The sequence below is a fragment of the Chaetodon trifascialis genome, chromosome 15 (genome assembly GCF_039877785.1).
Source record: "Chaetodon trifascialis isolate fChaTrf1 chromosome 15, fChaTrf1.hap1, whole genome shotgun sequence".
NCBI lineage: Eukaryota > Metazoa > Chordata > Actinopteri > Chaetodontiformes > Chaetodontidae > Chaetodon > Chaetodon trifascialis.
In genome coordinates, this window is record NC_092070.1 from 23,275,109 (window position 1) to 23,290,557 (window position 15,449).

At 47.5% G+C, this 15,449-nt stretch overlaps 1 protein-coding gene and 3 non-coding genes across 6 annotated transcripts; all 4 read left to right on the plus strand.

Moving 5' to 3' along the window:
• Positions 1 to 104: 104 nt before the first annotated feature.
• On the plus strand, positions 105 to 10,210 carry rpl3 (ribosomal protein L3). 3 transcript variants are annotated; one of them, XM_070980396.1, is made up of 9 exons: positions 168 to 176; positions 7,359 to 7,551; positions 7,816 to 7,984; positions 8,347 to 8,482; positions 8,699 to 8,885; positions 9,016 to 9,278; positions 9,370 to 9,465; positions 9,678 to 9,797; positions 10,077 to 10,210. In XM_070980396.1, exons 1-9 carry the CDS (start codon positions 174 to 176, stop codon positions 10,119 to 10,121), a joined length of 1,212 nt encoding a protein of 403 aa, XP_070836497.1. In that variant the 5' UTR covers positions 168 to 173; the 3' UTR covers positions 10,122 to 10,210. The 3 variants fall into 3 exon arrangements, with proteins under 3 accessions (XP_070836495.1, XP_070836497.1, XP_070836496.1); XM_070980395.1 differs by lacking the exon at positions 168 to 176 and adding an exon at positions 6,725 to 6,786; XM_070980394.1 differs by lacking the exons at positions 7,359 to 7,551; positions 7,816 to 7,984; positions 8,347 to 8,482; ... (3 more) ...; positions 9,678 to 9,797; positions 10,077 to 10,210 and adding exons at positions 641 to 716; positions 805 to 973; positions 1,278 to 1,413; ... (2 more) ...; positions 3,878 to 4,297; positions 4,406 to 5,427 and having other exon boundaries at positions 105 to 176.
• LOC139344199 (small nucleolar RNA U83B) lies at positions 1,457 to 1,550 on the plus strand. Its single transcript, XR_011603142.1, has one exon. It is a non-coding gene; the product is annotated as a small nucleolar RNA U83B (small nucleolar RNA).
• On the plus strand, positions 8,526 to 8,619 carry LOC139344200 (small nucleolar RNA U83B). Its single transcript, XR_011603143.1, has one exon. It is a non-coding gene; the product is annotated as a small nucleolar RNA U83B (small nucleolar RNA).
• On the plus strand, positions 9,875 to 10,007 carry LOC139344196 (small nucleolar RNA SNORA54). Its single transcript, XR_011603140.1, has one exon. It is a non-coding gene; the product is annotated as a small nucleolar RNA SNORA54 (small nucleolar RNA).
• Positions 10,211 to 15,449: the final 5,239 nt, after the last annotated feature.

Consider the following 15,449-nt stretch of genomic DNA (forward strand, 5'->3'; position numbering starts at 1 on the left):
TTGTGATATCAAACAGCGGCATCTAGTGGCGGCTAAATTTAATACAGCTACAGGGTGAAATGCAGGGGGCGGGGTTCTCAGACGATAGTCACGCTGAACCCCGCGATATTTGATTTGTACACAAAGGCAACTGACGCACAGTGAGCGCCTCTTTCAATCAGATTGGAGACAAGATGGTGAGAGTAATCATTTGATGCATCCTTTACATTTTGCATGTCAGACACCCGTAGTGGTGTTTTTAGGAACATTTATTGATGCTCTACTTAAACTTGTTGTATTTTAGTGTGATACTTAGGGTTAGGTATCCACGACGGTGAGTCAGGATCCAAAACTGCAGCTTGACATAGGCCGCTGCCTGTAATTTACAGAGTAATTTTCTTGTGAAATTACTCCGTGTATACTTGCATACTTCGTGGTAAGCTAGCTAAGCTAACAGCCCGAGAGAATGGGCTGCCCAGTAAATGCTTATCAATGACTCCGCTGTAATTCAGACCAAATAATAAACTAAACTATTAGCATGCGCAACCAGGTACAATTGAAGCCACGCTGTATCGGAAACCCACACGGTCAAATGTCGTAGCAGCTCTGCACGTCGTGATTAGCTCAGGATGGACCAGCTAACGGTTTCTTCTTTCCGCAGGCCCACCGTAAGTTTTCGGCTCCGCGAGACGGATCTCTGGGGTTCCTTTCCCGCAAGAAGCGTCGTCGCCACCGCGGTGAGGCCCGGAGCTTCCCTACGGACACACTTTAAAAGATTTAAAGGTCTGACAGATAAATCTCAACTCTTTGCCTTTTGTTCTGCAGAGCTGAACAAGAAGCAGGTGGTCGAGGCTGTGACCAGCGTGGAGACTCCCCCCATTATCGTGGTCGGAGTTGTGGGTTACATGAAAACTCCTCGTGGCCTGCGGTTTTTCAAGGCCATCTGTGCCGAGCACGTCAGTGACGACTGCAAGCGTCGGTTCTGCAGGAACCGGTGAGACATAAAGTGATCACTTTAACCAGACAGCAGTGCTGAGCCAGTCTGACGTCACGGTGGCCTCTGTGGCAGCTCCGCTCAGGTGCCCTGTGCCCTGATGAGCTCCGGGCTCCTCTGGCCAGTGGAAAGTGCTTCTTAGAAACTGCGCCATGAGCCGAAATCCTTATTGGCTGATACAGCCCCCTCACCCATGTGGAGGGGGGGCGAGCAGCTATGCACTGTGTTCTTCCGCTGGCCCGTTGTGGCTATGAAGGACCTGTGCCAACCCACGTGTCCTCTCTTCTACACTGCCTGCTCTCAGGTACAAGTCGAAGAAGAAGGCTTTCACCAAATACTGCAAGAAATGGCAGGATGAGGAGGGCAAGAAGCAGCTGGAGAAGGACTTTGCTGCCATGAAGAAGTACTGCCAGGTCATCCGTGTCATTGCCCACACACAGGTTAGTCTGTTCGTTAGATTTCCAGTGAGCTGCTCAGTTTCCCGCTTGTCAGTGATGAGACCGCGGATCTCGCGTCAGGCGTGGCGCCCGACACATATGAGGATACCGTCCATGCTGCCTTCCTTCTGAGACTATGCTGCTAACATTTTCACTGCACATTTTTAAGTATGCTGTGGAGATTTCCTGTTCTGACCGGTTTTATTTTTAAATCTGCAGAAGTTTCTGCTGCCCCTGAGGCAGAAGACATCTCGCCTCATGGTGGTGGAGCTGAACGGAGGCTCCACCTCTGACAAGGTGGATTGGGCCCGTGAGAAGCTGGAGCAGGCTGTGCCCGTCAAGACCGCTGTCACCCAGGACGTGAAGGTCGATGTCACTGGAGTCACCAGGGGTCACGGACACAAGGGTGAGGCCCAAATTCAGAGTCGAGTACGAGTCTTTTAATGTTTGAAATGAAATGATAACAGTCACACGTGTCCTACCCTTCAGACTGGCATCCTTCAGGCCCTCCAGTGACCTTTTAAGGCTTTCCAACTGTATTTTTACACTGCTGATAACATTTTCCACTGTGTAGACAAAAAACTTCATTGACTATCATTAAAACCTTTCTTTGATTCATGTGTTTGAAGTGAAAAGATAGAAAAATGAGTAAATATCAACATGACTTTTGAGGCTGCATCATAAGAATAGTTTGGGAACCAACAAGCAGCGAATCCCTGCAGAGCAGCGAGTGAAACGGCAGCCAGGCGCCTCACTTTAAAGTTAGAAATGTAGCCAGGGCCAGAATTGTGCATTTCTACCTGTCTGCAAACATGGAGCAATGTTTCCAAACGCATTTCAACCTTGAGTAAGTCATGGAAATAGTCACTGTCCCTGTCACAGCTTCCAGACCCACTCACCGTGAACGCTCCAGCTCCCCCGCACGGCGCCCAGCCCGGACTTCCAGACCTGGAAGCTCCACCCCTCCCGGACGCTCCGCGACCCCGCAGAGCCCAGCCCACAGTCCCGCCCGGTCCTCAACCGCTGCGTCTCTCTCCTCCTCTGCGGAAGATGGTGGCAACTCCAACTCTGACCCTGAATGGGAGTGCCCCCAGCGGGCCAGTTCCAGCTCTGCCTCTGACAGCTGCTCAGGGTCAGAGGCCCCCGATGACAATGCAGATGAGAGAAAGGAGTGGCTGTCAAAGAACAAGTTGATTTCCTGGGCCCCCACCGAGGCTAAAACGCTCCGGTACTTCCCAGCCGCATGTCTCCCTGAGGGGCCAACAGTGTATGCCGTCCGCCGCATCCGGGATATTGAATCCTGCATGGATTTATTCATAACGGAGGAAATAATCCAGATGGTGTTGAAATACACAAATCTCAACGGCCGGCGTACTGATGGCGACGGCTGGGATGACATCACCATGATGGAGCTGAGAGCTTACTTCGGCCTGCTGATTTTGGCTGGGGTGTACCGGTCACATAGCGAATCTACAAAAAGCCTGTGGGCAGAAGGCACGGGACGAGCCATCTTCCCGGCCGTTATGACTCGCAGAAAATTTGAAAAAATATCCTCAGTGATTCGCTTCGACGACAAGCTGTCTAGACCAAGACGGCTGAAGGAGAGCAAGATGGCGGCTATTGGGCTGGTGTGGGAGAAGTGGGAGCCACAGCTCCAGCGGATGTACAACCCAGGAGTTGACATCTGTGTGGATGAGCGGATGGTGCCGTACAGGGGTCACTGCCGCTTTCTTCAGTACATGCCCAACAACAAACCCCACTATGGCATAAAGCTCTGGGTTGCCTGCGACGCCCGGAGCTCATATGCCTGGAGGATGTCAGTGTACACAGGGAAGAAAGACGAGGCCCCCCCAGAGGTAAACCAGGGTAAAAGGGTCGTGTTGGAGCTGGTGGAGGGACTGCAGGGTCACACTGTGACGTGTGATCATTTCTTCACGTCTTATGAGCTGGGGGAAGAGCTCCTGAGGAGAAAGATGGCCATGGTGGGAACCTTGAGGAGAAGCAAGCCCGAGCTGCCCCCAGAGCTGCTGGAGGTCAGGCAGCGGGCCATCCTCTCCTCCGTCTTTGCCTTCACGGCCACCCACACGGCGGTGTCCTACTTACCCAGGCGGGGGCGAAACGTCATCCTGCTGAGCACGAAACACCGTGAGCCTGCCATCAGCAATGAAGCCCACCGAAAGCCCCAAATAATCCTGGACTACAACAGAAACAAAGGCGGTGTCGATAATCTCGATAAGGTAGGCTTTTGTTATTATTTTATTATTTCTAATTATAATTGTTCACACGCATTATTTACCCGGGGGGGGGGGGGGGGGGGGCTGGAGTGTTATGAGGGCATTAGAGGCTCCACAGCTGGGCAGACCCTAGCTGTTGCCCCCCCAGGGCAGAAAAAGCTGAATTTTTTATTATTTTATTGTTCTTGTTTTATCTATTATTTCATCTGTTTATTTATTTTCCTCTCCATCAGATTATCGGCACCTACAGCTGCCGGCGCATAACCCACAGGTGGCCGCTGGCAGTGTTCTACAACATGCTGGATGTGTCGGCGTACAATGCTTTTGTCCTGTGGACGCATGTCGATCCACAGTGGAACGGGGGAGCCTCCCACAAGCGGCGGTTGTTTTTGGAGGAACTGGGCAAAGCCATGGTGAACCCCCTGATGCAGGAGCGCCAGCGGCTCCCTCGCAATCCAAGCGCTGCTGCTCTGGTGAATGCGGCGCGGGAATTGAAGCCGTTGGAGAGCGACAACCTGCAAGAGGCGACGAGGCGACAGTGCCGTTCTTGCACCAAGAGGATCCGCAACACCTGCTACGCTTGTAGAGAGTACATCTGCAGAGACCACACCATCATGTTCTGCAGCAGCTGCTGCAGCATACCGTCCACATGAGTGAGATTTGTGTTTTGGTTTCACTTTGCTGCTGTTTTGTTTGTTTTTGTCAATAAAATTTCATTTCAGTTCAAAAGTTAATAAAATATTTTCTTTTCTTTTCTTCAGGTTTCATGCCCAGGGTGATCAAAGTGGCCCCGGCCTGCGCTGTTATGATCAGCGCCTACGAGTTTGGGAAGGCCTTCTTCCAGAAGATGAACCTTGATCTGGAGCGACCTGCCTCCTGAAGGCTGGCTGTGTGACGCCGGTCTTTCACTCGGCAGGAGACCGTTCACGGCAGCACATGCAGACATTATTATCCAGATCCGGGGCTGGGTTTGGTTTTGCGTGAACACAACAGGAGAAGGTTTGCCCTCATGTCAGGGATGCCCCTCCCTGCACGCCCCACATACAGAGACAGACTGTGATAAGACCCTCCAACATGCTTGAATTTCAGGCTGAGCTTCAGCATGTTTGGATGCAGAGAGATGCTCTTGGACCACAAACTCTGTGTGTTTCTTATTAGATTTTTAAACTGTTTCCAGGTATCTTAAAAAGAGGTTATGTCTTCAGTGCTTAAGGGAACTGAACCAAATTACACTGTCATGGATCACAGCTCTGTGCACGTTTTCAAATGTGTTGGGGGTGAAAGTCACGGGTTCAGCACCTCTACAACAGTTGTCCTCGATGGAGACGCTGAGCCCGCTCACCTGCTGTGCAGCAGACTGGATGAAGGTAAATGTGAAAAACCTCTGCAGTCCGCTTCCCCAGAGTCACAGATTTTCTGACATTTTGCCAAGATTTTTCAGGTGCCGGGTAAAGGACATCATAAAACACAGACTGCTTGATTATTGTGCTGTGTGAGTTACTCCCCAACAGGTTTGTTCATGACCACCATTATTATTTACAAAAAGAAAAAATGGTAAAAAACAAAGACAAAATTGTACTTTTTACATAGGTTCAAAGAGTTTTTCACTTTTCTGTTCTAAACTGATTTAAATTGACACAATACCAAAATGCAAATTCTCTCCATTTGTCACGAATAAATAAACAAAATTATGTAAATATTCCAGAAATATTATTGGTCAAAGACAAACTGCTACATCTGCTTTTTACTGTCCAGGTCAAGAATAAAAGGTTGAATAAATCATATTGTTTTCGTTTTTTTTCCACAATATTTTTAATGTTTTAATATATAAATAAGGTTTTTATATATAAAAAGGCAGCAACCAAAGTCCAAAGAGTGTCCAATAATCCTTTTTTTTTATCTTCCTGATCTTTGATCAACTGATCCGTCCACTAAATGTCAGATAATACTGAAAAATGATCAATGTTTTCCAAGATTTTGCCCTCAACTGTCCCCCCATTCACAGCCGACGTCCATCCAAACCACCGTCATACAGCGCCCAAGCAACCATCCATCACTCAGATTCAGAACCTTGAATATTATAAAGAAAGGCAGTACTCTGATTAATCGATTATTAAAAACAGTAGCTGTCGATTCAGCAGTTAACAGCCTATCCAATTATTGTTAGAGCTCTAAAAACAACAAAAACCATCAAAAAGCAAAAACAGACAAATGAACACAGACTCAGGAACAGTTTGCTCCTCTGATGTTAACAGTAATCTGCACTAAGTGGATTTTAAATTGCAGTAGATACAAAATCTAACACATAATTCAGAGAGAAAAAAAAAACTTGAAAAAGTTTAGGAACTGCACTGTCTACAGCAATCAGTCATCTTGATCACCTGTTCAATCGAAGTTCTTGACATAATTGATGAAAGGTCTCCATATATTCTCAAATATGTGCTGTTTAGCCCTCAATATGTAAGTTATCCTTTCTAATGGAGGGTTTGATAGCATCTGTCTCACCCATTGAACAGTATTTGGTCTGTGAATATTTTTCCATAACTGTGCAATACGTTTTTTTTGCTGTGCAGCAAAATGAGGTCTATAAATGCTTGTTCATTTTTACTATAATTATGTGTCTTTGGATATAAGCCCAACAGAAAAAGATTAGGGCCCAGTAAAATTTGTTTAGAGATTATCTTCTCAATTATGGCTGTTACCTCTTCCTAAAACTTTTGAATATTTGTGCGTTGCCAAATACAATGAAACAGTGTCCCTCTCTAAATTGTGAACTTTCAGATGAGCCAGATGTCAGTAAAGTAAAAGTGTGATACCCTTTCTCAAACTGTCCTTTGTCAACATTTCTTCTAACAGAGATCGTTGAGGTCTGGTGAGTTGTTTTTATTCGCTTTAACAAAGCTTCTAAGCATCATATTTATTCATCAATGTAATTACAGGTTATTACGTAAGGCATTTAGAAACTTTGTGTAATCGAACAGCGGCATCTAGTGGCGGCTAAATTTAATACAACTACAGGGTGAAATACCAGGGGGCGGGCTTCTCAGACGATAGTCACGCTGAACCCCGCGATATTTGATTTATATATAATGGAAACTTACTCGCAGTGAAGGCCTCTTTCAACCGGACTGGAGACAAAATGGTGAGTGAATGAGCAGCATGCAGCTTACACGCTGAACAGGAATCCGCCTTTCATCTGAAGCATCCGTTACATTTTACACATTTCAGACACAGACATTGATGTTTAACGAAATAGTTATTAATGCTGTACATACATTTTATTGCGTTATAGTTAGATACTTACTTCCTCACCATACCATACCGGCGAGTCGGGATCCAAAATGGCAGCTTGACACAGGCCGCTGCCTGTAATTATCTTGTGAAAATGCTCTTCGTATGTTACATATATATGTTTGCTTTCTTTGTGGCTGCTAAATTAATTCAACCGACGTTTCATTTTTAATTGTTAAATTTGAACGTGCATACTTGGTGGTAAGCTAGCTAAGCTAACGGCTTGAGTAACTGGTTAAGCGGCACCTGCCTGTCAGTAACTCCACTGTACTTCAACCATAAGTCAAACTATACCATCAACACGCACAAGTTAATTTATGGCCACGCTATGTCACAAACCAACGTGAGTAAATGTCGTAGGAGCAGCTCTTGCACGTCGTGATTAGCTCAGGATGGACAGCTAACAGTTTCTTCCCTCCGCAGTCCCACCGTAAGTTTTCGGCTCCGCGCCACGGATCTTTGGGGTTCCTGCCCCGCAAGAGGAGTCGTCGCCACCGCGGTAAGGCCAAGAGCTTCCCTAAGGATGACCCCAGCAAGCCCGTACACCTGACAGCCTTCCTGGGCTACAAGGCTGGCATGACACACATCGTCCGTGAGGTCGACAGACCTGGCTCAAGTGAGTAGAAAGCAGTGTTTAGTTTATGAATATTTTTAATGAGCAAGGACATGAAAGGTTGTGGGTATCTATTGGACTTTAAGAAATGAGTTCAAAGTGTGGTGTTCTGCCTGTGATGAGCCTCTCGACGGGCGGACATAATGGGTTTTACACCCCTTGCTGAATGTCGAGTTCTGAGCGCAGTTCCATCAGATAGAAAAACACACTTCAAAAGTCTGAAAGATCTGACAAGTAAATTTTAACTCTTTGCCTTTTGTTCTGCAGAGGTGAACAAAAAGGAGGTGGTTGAGGCTGTGACCATCGTGGAGACTCCCCCCATGATCGTGGTCGGAGTTGTGGGTTACATCAACACTCCTCGTGGCCTGCGTTCTTTCAAGACCATCTTTGCCGAGCACGTCAGTGACGAGTGCAAGCGTCGGTTCTACAAGAACTGGTGAGACACGACATAAAATGATCACTTTTACCAGACATCAGTGCTTGAAGCAGATGTTAGTTGCCCAGTGGAAATGAAACAAGTCCTGTGTTTTCACTGAGCGAGTCTAACGTCACGGTGGCCTCTGTGGCAGCTCCGCTCAGGTGCCCTGTGCCCTGATGAGCTCCGGGCTCCTCTGGCCAGTGGAAAGTGCTTCTTAGAAACTGCGCCATGAGCCGAAATCCTTATTGGCTGATACAGCCCCCTCACCCATGTGGAGGGGGGGCGAGCAGCTATGCACTGTGTTCTTCCGCTGGCCCGTTGTGGCTATGAAGGACCTGTGCCAACCCACGTGTCCTCTCTTCTACACTGCCTGCTCTCAGGTACAAGTCGAAGAAGAAGGCTTTCACCAAATACTGCAAGAAATGGCAGGATGAGGAGGGCAAGAAGCAGCTGGAGAAGGACTTTGCTGCCATGAAGAAGTACTGCCAGGTCATCCGTGTCATTGCCCACACACAGGTTAGTCTGTTCGTTAGATTTCCAGTGAGCTGCTCAGTTTCCTGCTTGTCAGTGATGAGACCGCGGATCTCGCGTCAGGCGTGGCGCCCGACACATATGAGGATACCGTCCATGCTGCCTTCCTTCTGAGACTATGCTGCTAACATTTTCACTGAACATTTTTAAGTATGCTGTGGAGATTTCCTGTTCTGACTGGTTTTATTTTTAAATCTGCAGATGCGTCTGCTGCCCCTGAGGCAGAAGAAGTCTCACCTCATGGAGGTGCAGCTGAACGGAGGCTCCATCTCTGACAAGGTGGATTGGGCCCGTGAGAAGCTGGAGCAGGCTGTGCCCGTCAACACCGTCTTCACTCAGGATGAGATGATCGACGTCATTGGAGTCACCAAGGGTCATGGATACAAGGGTAAGGTCCAAATTCAGAGTCAAGTATGAGTCTTGTAATGTTAGAAATGAAATGATATCTTAGTCACGTGTATCTTTTAGTTAATCATTATTGAGTCGTTCCTCTAATAATCCATCTCCTGCCCTCTTAGGTGTCACCAGCCGTTGGCACACAAAGAAGCTTCCTCGCAAAACCCATCGTGGTCTGCGTAAGGTGGCCTGTATCGGTGCCTGGCATCCTGCCCGTGTGGCCTTCTCTGTGGCCCGTGCCGGTCAGAAGGGTTACCACCACCGGACTGAGATCAACAAGAAGATCTACAAGATCGGCCAGGGCTACCACACCAAGGATGGGAAGCTGGTGAAGAACAACGCCTCCACTGAGTATGATCTGTCCAACAAGAGCATCAACCCCCTGGTATGTGATTCACGCATCCTGTGCTTTTATTTATTATAATCTCCTACCTGAAAGCAGACGGCTTGACTTACTGTGTCCCTTCCTCTTAAAGGGTGGATTTGTCCACTATGGAGAGGTGACCAATGACTTCGTCATGGTGAAGGGCTGTGTTGTGGGAACCAAGAAGAGGGTGCTGACTCTGCGCAAGGTGAGGACATGTGTTTAGAGGTGGTCTTTGCATTGTCAAACATATGTGCTGCATGAGCTGTTGACTGGAATTTTAGGGAAATTAATACAAACATGCTCCTACATTCTTCCAGAAATGCTGAATTTATCCATTTTGGCACGAATCAGTTTAATTTTGTACCAGCAGCTGGCGTGTTCCCAAACTTAAATCTTCCTTTTCCCTTCCTTCTCCAGTCTCTGCTGGTGCAGAGCAGCCGCCGCGCTTTGGAGAAGATCGACCTCAAGTTCATCGACACCACCTCCAAGTTTGGCCACGGCCGCTTCCAGACTGTGGAGGAAAAGAAGGCGTTCATGGTAAGAAAGCCAAACCTCAAACCCTCTCTGCGTTTCTTTTCCTGGTCCAAGATCAAGTGTGACTTGATGGATTTGCCCTGCACTGTTCGTAACCTGGTTCAGCCTCCAGTGTGAACTCTGGGTTCCATTCCAGTGCCACAGTGAGCTCCAGTGAGGCAGGGGAGCAGTGCCTCTTTGTGCTCGCTCCCTGTTCACTCTCTGGGAACACTCGAACCTGCAGACCAGCAGCTGATTGTTCAAGTGTTGGCCTTCAGCTGACCCTCCTGTTTGTCTCCACAGGGACCACTCAAGAAGGACCGTGTCACCAAGGAAGAGACGGCTTGAAGTCACTGTCCAGGACAAATGTCTCTGCTGCTTTGACTGTCACCATCATTACTGTTCTGCAGAGTTGTTTAATAAAAATAAAAACCAGAGGCTGTCCATGTCTGTTTCATGAAAGGCTTTACAGGAGACGTGCAGGTCAAACTCAGGAAAATGTTTGCTGTTAAAGCCGAACAGAGGAAATCTGATAGGCTGCTCACCTTCACGAAGGTGTCTGAATTACATCTCGAACAAAGAGTTTGTTAATTGAGGAAAGTATTAAAAGTACTTGAACTTTTTTATAATAATAATGATTATTATTATTATTACTAGCACAGTTACCAAAGAGTAAAGGCTGCAGTGAAGCTGTCTTTTCCACTAGTAGAGGAAAAATGTTGAGTGAATGTATTTGAAAGTACCAAAACTAATTCTCTTTATTACCTTTAATTGTTGGAACAGATTATGAGCACAAAGTGATGCAGAAATGATGGATGTTGAGCTGGAGCTACTTCTCCAGTTTGATGTTCAGCTGCAAAGTTATGTTTGAAGAGCGGAAATGATTTCAGCTTGGTTTGTCTGACAAATGGAGGAACCTCAAAATCGAATCTGCAAGTCCAAACTTCTGTGAAGTCGTTTTGTTTTACAAAGTTACTAAAATGTTTCAATCACTCGACAAAGAATCAACTAATTGTTTCAGCTCGAACTGTAGGCCTCTTTCATACGACTGCATCACATTTTACAAGCTTGTCTAAAAAGCTTCATTTATAAAGTGACTGGAATGTGTGCCACAGAATGAAAATGCAGTAAAAGTAGCTCTGATTTGGTCTGAGCTTGTTAAACGTGATCGTCCTCTGAGCCCACTCTCATGTGCTGCAGCTGAAAAGGTCGACATCAGCTGTGATGAGAGCAGCCACCTATGCAGAACTGATGGACAGCAGCACTGCGTTTAGCTAACATTGCATGTTTTAACTGGCTATATGTGTCCTTGAGCTGTAAGGCTTGTATTCGGCTGACATCAGAGCTCTGGCAGTCACAGTGCAGTAATTAAGCCCCAGCATCATCCATTCTGACTCATCACTGCCAAAACTAAAAGCTCCACTTCAGCAGGTAATGAGGAAGACCCTGAGAGGGCTCTACAGGCCATTTAGATGTCCCACAAAACACCTCTCTGAGACATCTCTGCATAATATTCAGCACTCTTAGCAGAAATGTGGATTTCCTGTAAGGATTTTCAAGGTCCCGCCTACTTCCCATTAACCTGCAGTGGGGGGAGCTGAAGGACAATTGTTCTCTGTTGAGCCGCATTTCAAGAATTTGACATTTTCTCTACCAAAGCAGTTCTGCAACGAGGAGGAAACCGTCCTCTAAAGGACACTTAGAGTAAACCGAGCCCTCAAAAGAAGACCCGCCGTCCGTGTTGAAGCAGCGGGAGGAGGACGCAGGGTGAAGCCCTCTGTCACCGTGGCCAGAGGACAGTCATGGAGATGGACCTGCTGTTACGTAATAACCTCCAGAGGCGGTGACCCCTGCCCTGCTGCGGCACAAGCAGAGCTGCAGTTCAAAGCTCCCACACAGCTCTGCTTTACATAATGCCCTCTCTGCTAAATGTGACAGTTAACGGTCCAGAATTATGCCATTAATTGCTCCCTCTGTCCTGTTCAGGTGAGGTTAGGTGTCCCAGCAGGCGCTCCCTTTATGACCCCGTGCATCTGCTCAAACAGCATCTCTGCGCACTTCTCATCAAGGCCTGCCCGCGCCATTCCACCCTATTAGTTCAGTCCTCCATCATCTCAAATGAGCTCTCCTCAGAGCGGGGATGAAGGGAGCGGGGGGGTTGGAGACTCCTGAAGGAGGGGGGCACATCTGGGAAATGAGTGAAAGTGTTGAGACTCATATGTAAAGCCCTGAGTGTTCGCATTAATAAAGTGTACACTGTAAATAGTGACATTGTTTGTTCAGTGTATTAAACGAATGTCAAATAAAGTTAAAAATTCAAATATGAGTTTATCTCAATAAGTAGCTGCTATTTGTAACTCCAAATAAGCCCCAACCCTGAGAAGAGATGGAGAGGTAATTACAAAGTTTTCATGTTGTGTCTCTTTGTCCTCATTTTGTATCATTATGTGTTTTTTCCAACAGGAAGTGATAACAGTCACTTCATACACACCTTTCAGTCCAGAGGTCCGCGGGCCCGAACCCACGAGACCCTTTCAGTCATCCATCCATGATACCAACAAGCCAACTACCTATCACTTTCTGACTTTGATAGGGCCAGCCAATCAGATTCTGGAGGGGTGATTGCCCCCCCTTGCCACCCTTCCGGCCCTGCCCCTAATTAGCTAAGTCCTCCATCATCTCAAATGAGCTCTCCTTAGAGCCAGGGAAAAATGAAGCCAGTGTTGTCTGTGTCTCTACTTTTTGACTGCATTTGTGTGTGTGTGTGTGTGTGTGTGTGTGTGTGTGTGTGTGTGTGTGTGTGTGTGTGTGTGTGTGTGTGCTATCTTGCAGTGGGACCTCCAGTCCAGTTCTGAGATAGCAGCTGTTGCTAGCGGGACGGCAGCCAGGTAACCAGGGTGCATGCTGGGACAGCGGGGAGGAGGGCCAAGCATTTGATTTATGTGAGTGTGTGAGAGTGTGTGCAGTTGCTTGTACATGTAAGTAGGTGTGTGCATCTGTGTGCCGGTGTGTGTCCTGGCACCGTTGTCAGCCGGCTGGCACGGGGTCAGCGGCGGGCCGTCCTGCAGAGTGAGGGAAGCGACTGCGTGTTGCTGCAGCGTGGTGTCTGACAGGAGGACAGACTGTCGGAGGGGACGACCACACACTTAGGACCATTATAAGACACACCGGAGGCCACAGGCTGGACTACTACGAGACTGTCTGTTACTCTGCTTGGACTGGGTGGAATTCAGTGCTGAAATAACGGGTGAATCAACAGATAAATCTCTTGAATCATTTCAAGGCCTGAAAACCTGTTGTGTCAATCACCTTCTTACTATGACAAAAGGCTGCATGCATAAACGCACAATTTTCAGTGGAAATTGGAAGAGTTTTGGTTATTTCAAATGAGAGATTTTTGTATTTGCACTTATGTCTGTGCCTCTGTCACTGATTTAAAGTCGGTGGGTTTGAGTTACTTACATGAGACTTGAAACCATCTTTAAATCAATTTAATGTAACAATGCCAAATAATCAATGGAGGCACAGTGGAAGTCTTTTAGTTTTCCAAGTGAAATCAAACGCACCACAGGTTGCTGCAGGGTGGAGGCGCTGGAGACGATGTTCGGTTGAGGTCTGTATGTTTTCATGGATGGAGTGTTACAGCTTCTATCGCTGAACACAATTCTTTTAAAAAACATGTATGTATGTCCCACTTTTTATGCTCGAACTGAGCAGGAGTCAAAGCCTTCATGCTGTGCAGAAAAGCTTTGGTGGATGTTCGAGTGGTTTTTGGCTAATTTTGAATGCAAAGACTTTGCAGCCCTGTCATATGCATTCCTGACCAAAGCTGTATGTTATCAGAAAGAAGGCAGCAGCCCTCTTCAGTCTGTAAAGGACGGTGAATCTGAGGGCCTGAGTGTTCTTCTTGGGCCTGCCAGACTGCAGCTCCTGCACCCCTGCACTGTGGCATCAGTATTCCAGGCCCGTTCATGGACACGGCGTTCCCTGAGCTGACGGAGGCAGCCCTGCGCCCCGTCCCCCCTCACACCACCAGGGGGCAGAGCACAGCGCTCCCTTTGCTTCACGCATCCCAGAGCACTTTGTGTGCTGTAGCCTACTTTGGATCCTCCTCTTTATCTCTCTTTAAAAAAACCTGCCCTCCATTCAGAGCTGGATTTAAAAGCTTCAGATGATTTGTAAAATAGCGGTGACAGAGCTCAGACTCCTCTTAGATCCATATATTTTTTATTCAGGAAACGGTGAAACTCCGCGCTGCTTGTATCTACAGCAGGGCTGATGTGAATGTGTCATTTCAGACTATGTTTGCTCCAATGATTTTTTTTTCTTTTTCAGTTGGTTGACCATGCTTATAGCTCTCTGTTGCCAGTCAACTCTGCATGACCCAAAAATAACCCGGGGTGAGCGCAGTCAGCAACTGTTCTCTGGTCAGCACAAACAACAGGCCGCATCTCTCTCTCACACACACACACACACACACACACACACACACATGCAAAGGCTTGCACATGCAGATTCAGTGTTTGCACGCACAGGAAAAAGATCCTCCGACCAAAATCCAAACACATTTCAGGTTGCATTTTGTTGCCGGAGCAGTAATTCACAGAGAAACGTCGAACTCTGCAGCCTCCTCTCGGTGACTTAAAGTTGGCGGTAGCTTCGGAGGCTTCGGGTGACGCGCCCACACAGCTCCCATGGGTGCTCGCTCCTCTGTCCCAGAACGTTGTCCAGTAAAGTCAGAGAAAGGTCATTAGTCGGTTTGATGTGAGGTTATGTAACCTCGCAGGCTGCCAGAGACACAAAGCCGGGCTCGGGCAGGGAGAGTCAGTGTTTCCCAGGCAGGAGGAAACTGTGTTCCTCCGGCTTCATTCCCTCCTCCCGCCAACAACCCTCCCAATACCTTCCCTCTAGTGACCCCACCCCGAAATCCACCACCAGGCTGTGCCCCCACTTCTCTGATCACTGCAGAGACACTTTGATCACCGCAGCAGGAATAAGAGAGAAAGGGTGAGTCAAAGGGAGGAGGGGGTCAAATGCTAGAGAGGAGAGACCTGGTGATGAAGTCCTCCCATCTTCTCGATCACCAAACTGCAGTTTCTGTGTCCTGTTCGCAGAGTTAGTGGAGACCAAAAGATGATTTTTTTCTCCATCACACTTGTTTTTATAATGTCACTGCATTCCCACATCTCAGCAGCAATTATATAACAGTAGGTGAGAACAATATTACCATAAAAGATGAAATGCAGTCAGACCTATCAAGCCACACCTATGGAGTTGTCCTTTAAGGAGCCATTTAATCCTCAAAAACTTCAAGACCTGACTTTATATCTCAAATGCCAATGATACTCAAGGCCCAGAATCACAGGAAGGACAATTAGAGAGGGACACATATAGTGACACACATCCACATATGCAAAAACACACAATAGAAGGCAAGAAGAAGAGCTTTCACCCTGTCCCCTCTTGTTCCTCTTGTCCCATCTCCAATAAATGACGCTTTGTGCCCTCTGGCAAACAGAGCATGGAAATGTGGCCTGCGAGCATCACGGGGCCCTGCTCCGGCTGCATGGTGCAGCTGTGCGTGGAGCTATTAGACAGCTCCAGCGCTAATATCATTAGTATTAGGCTGGAGCTCTCGCCCTGACCCTTCCTGACATCAGTGTCCAACTCTGATAG

Excerpts from the sequence above, each read along its gene's own strand:
- rpl3 (XM_070980394.1), top strand. Across the intron at positions 717-804 it reads GAAGCGTCGTCGCCACCGCG|AGCTGAACAAGAAGCAGGTG; the intron begins GTGAGGCCCGGA and ends TTTGTTCTGCAG. Across the intron at positions 1,817-2,292 it reads CAGGGGTCACGGACACAAGG|CTTCCAGACCCACTCACCGT; the intron begins GTGAGGCCCAAA and ends TCCCTGTCACAG.